This window comes from Sus scrofa, chromosome 10, assembly GCF_000003025.6.
Source record: "Sus scrofa isolate TJ Tabasco breed Duroc chromosome 10, Sscrofa11.1, whole genome shotgun sequence".
NCBI lineage: Eukaryota > Metazoa > Chordata > Mammalia > Artiodactyla > Suidae > Sus > Sus scrofa.
In genome coordinates this window covers 60,389,991-60,403,609 of record NC_010452.4, presented here as the reverse complement: position 1 = coordinate 60,403,609, position 13,619 = coordinate 60,389,991, and the positions used below count along the sequence as shown (strand labels likewise).

Below are 13,619 nucleotides of genomic sequence, written 5' to 3'. Positions count from 1 at the left end.
TTCAAGCCTGGATTCCTTCTCTAAGGTTATGTGCCAAAAACCCATCCATAAATTAATAGTTACGGTATGTTTATTAGTTTCCTGGACTTCTAATAGTATATTGATTCTGGGCAGAAGCTTAGCATCTGGTTTAGCTAAAGAATTTAATTTTCTACAAACCATACAATCTAATCATATCATCTGGTATTCAAACAAACATGAATTGAGTGGCCTTTAAATGCCGATGTGTGCACCAGGGCTGCGTTTCTACCAGGCTGCCATGACAATAAGGGTGTTAAAAAGAAAAAAGAAGAAAGATTAATAGAGTGGATTTTTAAAAAGGCTTACTACATTCAGTTTAACTGTCCATTTTTTTGAGTTTACGCTCTTACTTTCTTTTTCACGTGCGTAATAATATTTTTAAAGATTAAAAAAAAAAAAAAAAATACATTTGATAAAATAAAAATGGACAATTCTATCACAGTGTACCAAATTTTGCAGAACATTTTACTGATCCATGAAATACAAAAGACAGGTTAAGGAACATTCAGTGATTTTTAAAAGCTGGGCCAAGTCCAGGTTTAAAACCTCCCCACCCGCTTCTGAAATCAATCAACAGCCTGCAGGGTTTCTGACGGGCTGGCCTGGCCGGGAGGAGAAGACGGCTTCCCTCGCAGACTCTGAAATGGAAGCAGACCAGCGTGGACTCGCTCAGCAGGAAGAGACCAGGAGGGATCGGATTCCTGACACCACCCCGCCCCCCCCCCCAGGCCCCCCATTCCAAGGTCTTCGCATTTCTGAGAGAGCTTTCCACAAACAAACGAACAATTACTGCCTTCCCGTCAGCATGGGGCGGCATTCTGACCTTCAGCTTCCTTGGGAAAATAACCAAGAGCCCTTTCATCCCAGGCCCCCCGCCGGCCTCCGAGGTTGCACTTGGGGTGTGCCTTCCACCTGCGACCACCTGCTGCCTTTCAGGGCTGCGCCCGCCCGGAGCCTTTGCTTCCTTTCCTCCTGAAAGCACAGGAAGGGAAGAAGCAGGACTGGTCAAGGGGCCTCCGGCACTTGGAGGGCCTCTCGCTGAGCACGGCTGGGCGTCGGCGAGTTCCACCCAGAGCCCCTCCAGGCTCCTCGGTTAAAGCCTTTAAACATGACCCGAGCCCCATGGGGAGGTTCAGGCTCCGCCTCACTCCCACCTCCCTGGACAGCCCGGCCTCCCGTCCTGTTTCAGGCGGCTCATCCTCCTCCCGGGCGCCCGGCCCTCAGTTCCAAAAGCTTCTTCGGGGAGTCGTCAAAGCTTCGAAGCCTCGCGTACGCAGAGCCCCCCCCCCCCGCCCCCAACCTCTGGGCGAGTGACTCTGGTCCCACCCACGACCTTCGACACCACACGACCACCAGCTTCCAGGCTGGCCTGAGGCAGAAGCTGGAAAGCCGGCTGAGGGCGATGAGAGGGCGCGTGCAGCGTTGTGCACTGAGCAATAAATCCAACGTCTTTCCAGGTCGGTCCGTATCAGGCCAGCCCCGGCTTTGAAGGGGTGAACGGCGTTGGCGCGCTTCCTGGGGTCACACCCTAATTTAAGCTTTCTGCTGCTGGCGGCCGCTCAGGCTATTCCTGTTTTTCCTCCTTTGCAAACAGTGGCGAGACAACCCCCCTTTTACGGCCTCCCCCCACTTGTACCTCTGCTCACAGAAGGGGCACTGGACAGGGCACACAGCTGGGCCGGGGCACATCTGGGAGGCACGTTCCCTCCCCCAGCAGGGGACTGGCACCCTTTTTGCCAACTGGCTTTGTCAGTCCTTGTTTCCGTTTCTGTTTCTCTAGTGAATGGGGACGGAGAATATGTTTAAAGGCTGTACTTCTTTACCCGCAGGGCTGACTATTCTTTGCCCGAATTCCACCTGGAGAAACTGGGCACGTCTAAAGGGGAGAGTCGAGCTCTTTACACGTGAACGTATCAGCCCCTCCTGTGCACAGACCTTCCCCTTCCTCATTTAACGCGGACTGACCATCGAGGCCCGGCCCTGGCGGGACCTGGTGGATCCCCCTGCAGGTTGTCATCTCGGTAGATCCGCAGAGCGACGCTGCGGGGAAGGCCCCCGTTCTGTCACACGCGAGACGGGGGTCCAGCAAGGTGAGTGGGAAAGCCGAGCGTCGTCTCCACGCTTGCTGTCAGGCCTGTGTTCTCTCCCTACGCCATTCGAACCCTCCAGAGCAAAGCCCCCTCATGTGGCCTTTAAGGTGGTTTCTGATAGAAAGAGAGTGATGGGGGTGTGAGGAGAACAAAGACACAGGTGGGGAGGGGGTGGCATCTCCTCTCTTTATGATCAAAATGTGTCACTTGTTGACAGAGGCAGGTCACGTGTGGCCTCTCATCACAGGTTTCAAGCCCAAGGCTCTAGACCTTTGCTGGACACTCCTAGCAGCCACGTGACATTCCTAACAACCGGGTCCCATGGTTCGGTTCGGAGGGACGGATTAGAGCATCATAAGATACAGGGCTGTGTGTGTAACTTTAAAAAACCCCAATTCCTGGGCACCACCCTGAGACATTCCAGCATAACTGGCCTGGGAATCACCATCTGGGGCAGCTTCTCACTGGCAGCCCTGGTTGAGACCCACTGTCCGCAAACACCTCAGCCACCCTGTTTAGCTTCACTGAAAGTCCACGTTTCCCAGCCGCGGCGGAGGCCCGAAAGGGAAGGTGACTTGCTGAGCTCGCACTGCTGCTGAGAGGCACGCTGGGACCGAGTGCACACCTGACGGGCCCTGGGCCCCTCCATCACACTGAAAGCCTGTGGAGCAGCCACCGATCTGCCTTTCAAAGGCAGTTCAGGCCATGGTATCATCTGCGGGTACAGATGTGCTCGTAACTTAAGACGGCCTTCGCGACGGCAGCTTGAGCTGTTGGCGTCAGGCCTGCTCCTCTGCGTGCTTTGCTCCCAGGCTGTCCTCCAAGCGAGGCCTCACCTTCCCTGACGGTCACCTGGTTTCCTCTGCCCACGACCATGGTGAGTTCCCTGCACATCCAGTTCAAACCGTCTCTCTCCCGAGCATCACCTTCACGCTGGTCTCGTTGCTGGTGTCGAGCACGGGGGCCTCCCCTCCTGGTCCTTGGCGCAGACGTGGGTCTTCACTTGTGTTGGTAACAAAGAGTTAATGGCAGCCTCCGCCCACCCACCCCTCGCCACTGCTGCCGCTCCACGACACCAGGGACCACCTGGCCTTTGTCCACCACGAGAGGGCACCCAGACAAAGCGTTTGGGGCAGAACTCTCTTGAAACTCGCCTTCCAACCTCCAGAGTTTTACAGACCAGAGAACCCAGGCCCAGGGAGGCCCAGCCCTGCCCTGCCCAGGGGCACACCAGGAATTTGCGGCTGACCCGCATTCAGCTTTCAGAGCAGCGGGCCTCTCGGCTGTGGGCCCACAGCCACTTCTATGCCACGGCTCCTTAGTGCACTGCTCGCGGCAGCAGACTAAAGAGCGCTCCAAGGTCAAGGGTGTTTCTGGGGCGGAACGTGAGCGTTTTCTTGATGCAGCCTGCTTTCTCGTAGGGTTATGCCGATTTTCCTCCAAATTAAAATCAAAGGTCTGCACTACAGAAAGGATAACATTTGGTGGTTGAATCCCTATGAATACAGAAAGCAGCAAACTGGAATCAAACTGAAGGCTGAGCGGTTGGGGTACCTGAGTGTTTGAACGGCTGGAACTGGCATTATTTTCCCATGTGACTCCATCCCTCCCCAGCCCCCCTTCTCTGAAGAGAACTGCATCGCCTCCCACGGGTGCGGGCCTGCCTTGACTGCAGGAATGACAGCCGATGCGGCACCAAGCCCGTCAGACCCTGTCTTTTCAGTGAAGTCACTGGTCCTGCCCCTGCTCCTTGTTGCAGACCATCTGCTCCTTCCTGGGGCCCCCCTCCTCTCAGATGGCCCTGTGCCATCCCCCTCCCCACCCACCCCCAATGACACTCAGCTCCAGGACGGCAGGGGCCTCCAACACCCGGCCCTGGAGGCGCCTGATCAGACAACACTGCGACTCATCACTGTGTGACAACACTGCGCTGGACCCTTTGCACAGCTCCACTCATTTAATCCCCTGGACGCCGTGAAATGAACACTGCAATCTGGACGCTGGAGAGGAGGACATGGATATTGTCATCCTGTGACTTCACCATTTCCCAGGAACGAGAACAGAGGCGGCCACGGATGCCGATTTCAAACTCGTGCCAGTCAAAAGCTCCGTCTTCAATCGCAGGGCATCCGGGTACCCGGAGCCAGTCCAGGACCGTCCCTCTGAGTCCTTCACGTGCCCTTTCCCTGCAGCCCCGCTTAAATGTGAGGACCCCGGCCTCCCATCCTCAGCTCAACCTCCCCTGAGGCACGCGCCCTCCCATGACCTGAGTTCTACGTGCTGGGCAGCCCGAATCTCTCCGGAACCACTGGCTGCCAGCCAGCACCATCCGCCCGTCTCTATTCCTCAGATTCTGTGCGTCAAAACAGAAGCCAGTTCCCCACCAAACCGAAATGGCCCCTTCCCCTGAATTCTTCTCAACAGAAGATGGCCCCCCTCCCCACCCTGCCACCCAACCTGGGAACCACAGACATTAATCCCGAGCCTTCCTCGAGCCTCAGCAGGACAGAATGATGTTTAAGCACACAGGCTCCCAAGAAAACTATTCTATCCACGAGAGCAAGAAAAAGAAAACACCTAGGAATAACTTAACAAAGGAAGTGCAAGACTGAAACTACAAAACCTTGCTGAGAGAAATTAAAGATCAAAATAAATTCAAAAGAGAGATCAGGTGAAAAATAAATTAAAAATCAAAATTAACATTGTTTATGGATCAAAAGAGTCAACACTGGGAGTTCCCACAGTGGTGCAGCGGAAACGAATCCAACTAGGAACCATGAGGTTGCGGGTTTGATCCCTGGCCTCACTCAGTGGGTTAAGGATCCGGTATTGCTGTGGCTCTGGTGTAGGCCAGCAGCAACAGCTCCGATTATACCCCTAGCCTGGGAACCTCCGTATGCCACACACGCGACCCTAAAAGGACAAAAGACAAAAAAACAAAACAAAAGATCCAGCATGGTTAAGATTCCCAAGCTGATCTACAGGCTCAACAGGTTTTGTTTGTCTTTCTTTGTTTTTGTTTTTCAGAAACAAGCTGATCCTAAAATTTATATAGAAATGCAAAGGCCCCAGAATAGTCAAAACAATTCGAAGAAGAACAAAGTTAAAGGATGTATATTTCCCGATTTCGAAACTTAAAATAAACATTTAAATATATGATCAATTGATTTTTGACAGAGGTACCAAGGCAATTCCGTTTGAGAAAACAGTCTTTTAAACACATGGTGCTGAGACCAATGGATAGCCACACAGACTTAGATCCCACCTCACACCTTAAACAATAATAATTTAACACGGCTCACAGACCCAAATGTAAGAGGGGAAACTGTAAAACTTCTGGAATGGAATTTAGGAGAGAATCATTTGCGACCTTGAGTTAGGCAGAGAGATACAATATGAAAAGCATGATCCATAAATAACAAATAAACTGGACTTATTAAAATTAAAAACATTCACACTTCAAAAGACACCATTAAGATACTGAAAAGACATGTCCGACTTGGAGAAAATACTTGCAAATCATATGTCTTATAAAGGACTTGTATCCAGAGTATTTTAAGAACTGTTACTTTTTAAAAATAAGAAAACCCAATTAATAAAAGATCTGAACAGACATTTCATCAAAGAATATACATGAATGATCCATTAGCACATGGAAAGATCCTCAGCATCATTGGCTACTTGAGAAACGCAAATGAAACCACAATGAGCTATTACTTCATACCCACTAGAACGGCTTTAACCAAAAAGTACAAGATAACACGTGCCGGCGAGGGTGCGCCAAAACCGGAACCCTCAAACACTGCTGGTGGAAGGTCAAACAGGGCAGATACTTCGGAAGAGTGTGGGAGTTCCTTAAAAAGCTGAACCAAACACAGTAAAACCCAGCGACAGCACTCCTAAACGAATACCCAAGGGAAATGAAAACACGGCCACACACACACGTCTGTACACAAGTGGTCGTGGCAGCATGTGAAACCAATCCAAGGCTCTATCAGCTGGTGGCTGGATAGACAAAGGAAGGAGGCCAGATGCAAAAACCGGTGTTATCTGATTCCATCTCTATGAAATCAGAAGGACAGAAGGTGGATTAGTGGTTGCCTGCGGCTGGGGGATGGAGATCACAAATGGGCACAAGAGGTCTTTTTGAGGTGATGGAAACGTCCCCAAATTGGTGTGTCGTAATGGCTGCACAGCTCCGGGACTTACTAAAAAAGCATTGACGTGTCCACTGAGATGGGTGAACTTTATGGTAGATAAATCACACTTCCTAAAAACTGTTGGCTGTGGGAGGGAAGCACAGGTTCTGGATTCCGATTCCAGTCCTGGATCTATTACCTACCAGCTGTGTCACCTGGGACAAGTTACCTCGAGTTTTTTCATCTGTACATCAGGAATTAAGATAATCCATACTTCATAGCTACTGTCAGAATTAAGTGAATTAAGAGGTAAGATGCTAGCACAGTGTCAGACACACGGCAAACATTCAGTCATGTTAGCTACTTTTCATAATTATCATGATTACATTCAACCAATGATCAAGTTTTGCCAACTTCACTTAGTAAATTGTCCTCCTAACTAGTGAATCCCTGTTTCCTTGAACCTTCTTCCCTGGCGTTAGGCTCTGAACCAGCTTTCAGACAGACGACTGGCTCTCTTCCTGGCTTCCTCCAGGCTTGTGCGCACATGCCTGCGTGTGGCACTTGAGACCCCCTGGGCCTGGTCTCTGTGGCACCTGCCACCACATCCCCCTCCCCGACACCATGCCATGCTCATGCCATCCCATGGCACAAGCGCCCCTCCATCCACTGCCTTCAGGCTTTTCCACTTTGCGCGCCCCCCTCAGGCCCTCCCTGACCTGCTTGCGCTGGCCTTTCTTACCCGTGATAGCCACCTGCCCACATCGCAACACCGAACTGGACACAGATCACACAATGCATCTCATTTCTTAAAGTGGGAGCCCAGCACGGTCCCGGGGCACTAGTGCACTGTAGGTGCCAACGGGTCCGGAGGACAACCAGACTAGGCAGCATCTTCTCGGCTCCCCACGGGGAGGAAGTGCACTTGGGCTTTCCCACAGCTCAGGCCTCTTTTTGGCCTGTCACTTTAGGCAAGTGACAGAGGTGGTGCAGGAAAACGGAAATCTTCATAAAGCCCCACCCGCCCGGAAGTATTACTGTACGTGGTGGGGAGACGAAGTTCAGGGTCCGGCCACTGACCCGAAGCCACTTGTACTTTCACTGTGGGCAGTTCATCAGAATTTACAGATGGCTGGTGATGTTCAGCTTTCCAGTAGAAGTTTTTCTCACTTAGCTGAAATCAGAGATTTTAAACTCTGGAACTGACCTGTTAAGGATCTGAGACAGCTCACGGTGGGAATATACGACAATCCACTCTAAAAAAAAATTCTCCAGAAAATTCTAAACAGCAGCAGAGGTTGAGACACACTCCTCTGAGATCTAAAATGTGCTCCTCTGTGTTTTAACAGTCTTCCCGATAAAACGGGGCAGTTCTGCTTAGATTTACGGATAACTGAAAATCCCACTAACAGTACAGCTCGCATGAGAACGTGAAATGGAATCCTCTCCTCCGTCCTCAACACCGTAGGTCATTGTAAAGGTCAAGTCTGACTTATTAAAACCATCTGGTCAATACGTGTTAATGGCCACACTAGAAGTGACATTTAAAACCCGTTCAAGAACAATTAAAACAAAGGAAAAATCCAGATCGCCAAAGCCACAGTCTTAATTAACCCACAGTCTGGAGCATATACTCAAAGGTCTGAGTCTAAAAGATAACTCAGAGTAATATTTTCAGGAGATTAAACGGCAGACCCTCTGTGAATAAATCCCGATTTGTGGACATGGAATGTTTCTAATCATGAAGATGAAAAGAAACCTTAGCAAAGTATCGACCAGGGATCATTTCTGTGTTTACAGCATAACAGGCCCTGGGGGGAGAAATCGGAAATGACCACAAATACAAACCTCCATGATCAAGTGCCACCAGGTAACATTTAGTATCAGACCCTTAAAATGAAAGAAAAGTTGAAACAATCACATCGCATCCTGTAAACATCTATTTGTCTTTTCCAGAAATGTCCCACTGACTGAATTTCCTTTCTTTAAGAAACATTCTGCCACTGACAGAGAAGGGCGTCAGGACCTGCCACCCCAAAATAAGCCACTTTGGCATAAGAAGGATTTTTGAGCCGAAGGCACTGGCGTTCAGGAAATCCCTCATCTGCCTAAAAGCAGAGCCTGCCCGTGGACTCAAGTGTCATAAATGCCCTCCCCGGGCAGCTCGAATCTCTCCTGGCACCACCCTGGGCACTGCCACAAACTATCGCCTCTCCCATCGCTTCTCCAACAGCCCTCCAGAAAAGCGTCTGCTTCTCCCCAGGTGCCCTTGCTGCCCACCTCCTTGTGGACCAAGTTAGGTGCAGGGACCTTGAGTGAGCGCCCCTGCGGTTCCTCGTCACCGGGCACCAAGGGAGGCAGGATGCGCACAGTAGTGAACCTCTGGGTGTTCTGGCCGCTGACCTGTCCTTTGTCAGCTTGGTCAGTCCAGCTCACAGGGCCTGGGTGGAGAAGCCAGAGACAGAAGAAAAGAGTTCCGCCTCCCCGACAATCCTCGGGGGTCTGATCTGACACATGTAGATGACAGCTGGTATCTCCCAGCTTGAAAAGCTATTTTTAAAATCCTATAAACACCTGAAAGAGTTGAAGTTCTAAAACCTTTTGATGGAGTTCCCGTTGTGGCTCAGGGGGTGAAGCATCCGGCGTTGCACGAGTAGGTCGAAGATGCAGCTCTGATCCCGTGTTGCTGTGGCTGAGGTGTAGACAGGCAGCTGCAGCTCTGATTCCACCCCTAGCCCAGAAACTTCCATATGCTGCAGGTGCAGTCCTAAAAAAAAAAAAAAAGGAAAAAACACAAAAGGAAAAAAAAAAAAAAAACTTTTGAGACACTAGGTCTAGTTTCTTTAACTTTTCAAACTAAATATTAAAAAAATAAACCTGGGGAGTTCCCTTTGTGGCTCAGTGGTTAACAAACGTGACTAGGATCCATGAGGATTTGGGTTGGATCCCTGGCCTTACTCAGTGGGTTAAGGATCTGGCGTTGCCGCGAGCTGTGGTGTAGATCGCAGATGCGGCTTGGATTCCTTGTTGCTGTGGCTGTGGTGTAGGCTGGCAGCTGTAGCTCCAATTTGACCCCTAGCCTGGGAAGCCCCATATGCCATGGGTGCGGCCCTAAAAAGCAAAAAACAAAAGCAAAGCAAAAGAACCCCCCCCAAAAAAAAACCAAACTGTATCAAAGTGCTTACTATGTTAGGCACAACTGCTCTGAAGAAAAGACTTAATAGTCACAAAATATTTACTACATGTACAGTTAACAGAGTAAAATTAATCTCCACACTATGAAAATCCTTACCAGACATTTTGTAAGTATATTTGACCCACTTTATGAATATTATTTCATCTTCTATCATTATTATTTTTCTTTTATTAAAATATAAATTTGAAAGAGTAAAATTGTATGGTGGCAAAATAACTTCAAATTAAATTTTCCTACGTGAAAAAGAGAGCTATACGATAGGGGAAAACTGAAAATAACACCTTACTGCTGTTAATAATGATCAAATAAAGGGAAGGTGATGAGGTTCCAAATACAGAACTACTGGAAATGAGAAAAGCACAGGACAAAGAACTGTGATATACAGAAAGTCATGTGGGCAAACACAGGGCAGTACCTACTCAGTTAGCGTGGAATTTAGCTGGAGACGCATCAGGGATGCCATATGGAAAAAAGCACATAAAAGACACAAAACAAAAATATACTTATTTAGCATGTTAAAAACAATCACATCAAAAAAAGTGTACAGATAAAAAATGTCAGATGACATTAAGAAAATAGTGTGTGTATATATATATTTTGCATATATATATATATATGTGTGTGTGTGTATATATATATATAATTCTACAGTATTTACCACTGTTGATATATATATTTTGGAGCAGCTCAGAGGCTGCTATCATCAACTAAATTGTACAGCTTGGTTTATTACAAGTCATAGAATCATGGTTTAAAATTGGAATTCAGATCCCCAGCTACATGTTTATATACATTTATTTCTAAGTGTCCACATTATCTGAATCAGGAGCCTGCCAGTGTCTGGATTTTGCCTTGCAGTGCTTAGCTGCTAATACACTGCATTTGTTTTGCCATTTAATAACATCATTACCCAGCTGATTAAAATTACATTAGACTCATTATATACATAAAAAATATTGTCACATTCACTAGCTAAACAAATGTTACTCTCATTTTAAAAGACATACTTCTGTACCTTGAAAGCTTAAAGCCCCAACTTGCAACAGGAAGGACCATTAAATGGCAGGATCTGTATTCTCTCCCTACTGTTCAAACAGGATCAAAGTAATGTTGAAAACAAGCTCTCCAATGAAACCCAAACTCATACCTTCTTGGAGTGCCCAAAACTTGGTCAGTGTTTTGGTAACTGTAGTGTAATATTTTAAAAGACGTTGCTAATTGTTTTTTTTTTTTTTTTTACTATGAACCTGAATTTTTTTCACTGAAACAAATCAAAGAAAAAAACAAACAAAAAAACTGACTTGAAAGCATGAAAGTCATACTATGAAAAAAAAAAAGACCAAAATCTTCAATTCCTAGTAATAATTAGGATCATTTTTTTACAATTTAACATGATGCTAATTTAATGGCCCATGTGCAGCAACACACAGTGACTACATTCTTTAAAGCACGCGGGCCAGGAAAAGATGACGGAAATGCCACTCTGGGCCCTTTGTGGGAGGCTCTGCGGGGATTTAAGGGGCAGAAGTAAGAAGTTACCATATTGCTAATCCTGCTTTCAAATGAATTTCAAAGGAGTTTTTTTCTGCTGCCCTGTGTGAAAGCTTGATGATCAGTGACTTGCAACTTCTCCTGCTGGCATCTGCTGGAGAGCTGTACTGCGGCACTTCCTGGGCATCTGGCAAGGAACACTCTGCTCTGAGCTTGGAGAGAGTCAGACCAGAACAAAGGGCACAGATGCACAAACAGGGCGGTGAACGTGCATACACCGAGCACTGCACCTCTGGCCATAAACTCGCTCTAACTGCCCTGGTTTGTAAGCACCATTAAGTGGCTAACCTTTCTCTCCAAAGTCTTCCAGTTTTCAGACTGAAAGAAAATGCCAGCAACTGAATGAAAAAGCTGAGCATTCTGTGACATGCTTAATCAAGTCAGGGCAAACCCTCAAATCAGTTTAGGACCTGGGTTAAAAAGAAAAAAGAAACAAAAACAAAAACTTGACTAGAAGACAAGTTAGGAAAAAGAAGAATAAATTATCATGGATCTGGATTAAAAGTAGTTTTCTTTTTTGACATATCTTGAGTTCTGTGTTCAAGCGTGTATGCATAGATGCCTATAACAGCTATTAAAAGACACATACACTACATGTGGCCTTAAAAATATCTATTCTACAGTCTTTCAGTGCTTTGTAACATTACTCAAAAGAGAATGGGCTAACAGAGTAAAACTATTCAGGTTCGGAAGAATGATCTAAATGAAACTGTGCGTGCATCCCTAAATGCTATTGCTATGTTTCCACCTTAAAGTCTCTTTAACAGGTTCAGTGATGATGCAAATTAAAAGGTCACCTTAAGCAGCATTCGGTGGGGATGAAGACACTTCCATACACTCTTAGTACTGACAGACGTGAGAGCTGTGCGAGTGGTTTACAACGGTATAAAATACTGCTTTGGCAATTACAAACATAGCAATGTAGGTTTCGTATGGTTTCTATTCTCTTGTCTGTTGCCAGGAAAAATTCTCACAGCAATACTGATTCCTGAATGGAGAGTCCACCCCGGCTTCTGTAGTGATAGGCTGGGGGAGGGGGCCCTGAATACTGATACCCGGGCGAGCCGGCGTCTTCTAGAGCCGGGCAAGTCCTGTACCGCGCCGGGCTGTCCACTGAAACTGCGGGGAGGGGGCGGTCCTGAAAGGGGGCGTGTTGAAAGGCGGGGTATTTTGGTTGACTGCTTAGGTGGCTATGGTTGGCATCGCGAGTCCACGCGGGTCCATGCGTCTCGGGCCTCAGAGTGTAACCCACTTCTGGCCATTTTCTGTGATCCGGCAAATAATCCACTGGAGGGAGGATGAATTTGCCACTCTTTGGTGACCCGGAATTGCCCGAGTATCCCCCGGCACCAATATCAACAGGGAGAACTTCTATTCGGCTCGATGGCTGGACAATAGGGGTCGGGCGGGTGTAAGACTTTTCTGGAGAAACATCGATGGAGAGAGCGGAGCCGTAAGGCCTCCGGGAAGGATTCACCGGAGCCCCGCGGGGAAACTGCGGAGACGCAGGGCTGCGTCTGGGGGAGCCGCCGTGGTAAACAGGGGGGTTGCTGTAGGACGGGGCGGGCCCGCGGTCTTCCCCGTCTGCCTGAGCCTGAGCCGGGGGCCTCGCGTGGCTCGGCGGCGGCGCGGGCAGCGTGAACGCGGGCGGCGCCCTGGCCGGACTGGCCCCCGACGCCGCCGGCCTCCGCGGGCTGGGCGCGCGTGCCCTCTCCAGCGCCTCCTCCACCGCGCCGCTCTCGCCGTCGGGCACGTTGTCGTACTGGGACGCGTTGGAGCCGCGCTTCCCCTCGTCCGCGTCCAGAACCTTCACCTTCTGCCTCACGTTGGACACCCGCGGGGCGGCGGGGTGGGCGGCGCGAGCTCGGCCTTCCAGGGCGTACTTGGCGCTTCTCTCCACGTCGGACGGTTTATTCCACTTGGGCACGAACTCCTTCCTGCCGTGGGAAGTGGCGTTGCTGTTCTGGTTGGCGGCGGCATGGTTGTACTGCCTGGAACCGTCCTGGGCAGCGGCCGGCAGTCTTCTCTGAAACTCGGCCTCCTCTTTCAGCTTCTTCGTCTCCTCGTCCAGCGACTTCCGTCTGGGCTGCCTCCCTCTCTCCGGGGTTCCACTTTTTCCTTGATGCGCAGGGGGATGCTCCAGCGGTTTGTGAGGCGCCGAGCCGCTCTCTCTTCTGCCGCCCGGGTGGGGGCTCGACCTGCCCACACTTCTCTGTCCGTTGCTCAGGTGACTCACGCCAGCCGACAGACATTCAGGTGGAAGTTGTCCCAAAGGCTTCTTTGGAAACTCCTCCTCTTTACCTACGGGGAAAGAGAAGTTCCTAAGTAACAGGCGCATGGGTAAGCAGTACCAGCTCTAGGACTTCCACGTAGAATAACCCATACTTTCCACACGAGCGCACACGCACACGCATACACACACATGCAGAATTTTAGTGGCTTGAGAGAAGCATGTTTTAGAGAGAGCGATACCAACACACAGCACAACTCAAAGCCTTATTACACGGTGTGGATGGAGATAGGAAGATTTCATAACCTTCAAATAAGGTCCATACAATTGTGGAACATGAGTCTCACATTTCGTTAAGATACATGGTTACAAGCGTTCTCAAGCATGGAGGC

At 49.0% G+C, this 13,619-nt stretch overlaps 1 protein-coding gene and 1 long non-coding RNA gene across 7 annotated transcripts in view; both read right to left on the bottom strand.

Annotated features, from left to right (window-relative positions):
* On the bottom strand, positions 466-3,930 carry LOC106505197. The gene is made up of 2 exons (XR_002336415.1): positions 845-3,930; positions 466-659 (listed from the first exon to the last, which is right to left on the bottom strand). It is a non-coding gene; the product is annotated as an uncharacterized LOC106505197 (long non-coding RNA).
* The window catches only part of USP6NL (USP6 N-terminal like), a 204,895-nt gene continuing 196,486 nt past the window's right edge, over positions 5,211-13,619 (bottom strand). For all 6 annotated transcript variants that reach the window (XM_021064996.1, XM_021064995.1, XM_021064997.1 and 3 more), the window contains one exon: positions 5,211-13,298. In XM_021064996.1, coding sequence (XP_020920655.1) covers positions 11,968-13,298 — 1,331 coding nt within the window. In that variant the 3' untranslated portion in view covers positions 5,211-11,967. The remainder of the gene's footprint in view (positions 13,299-13,619) is intronic.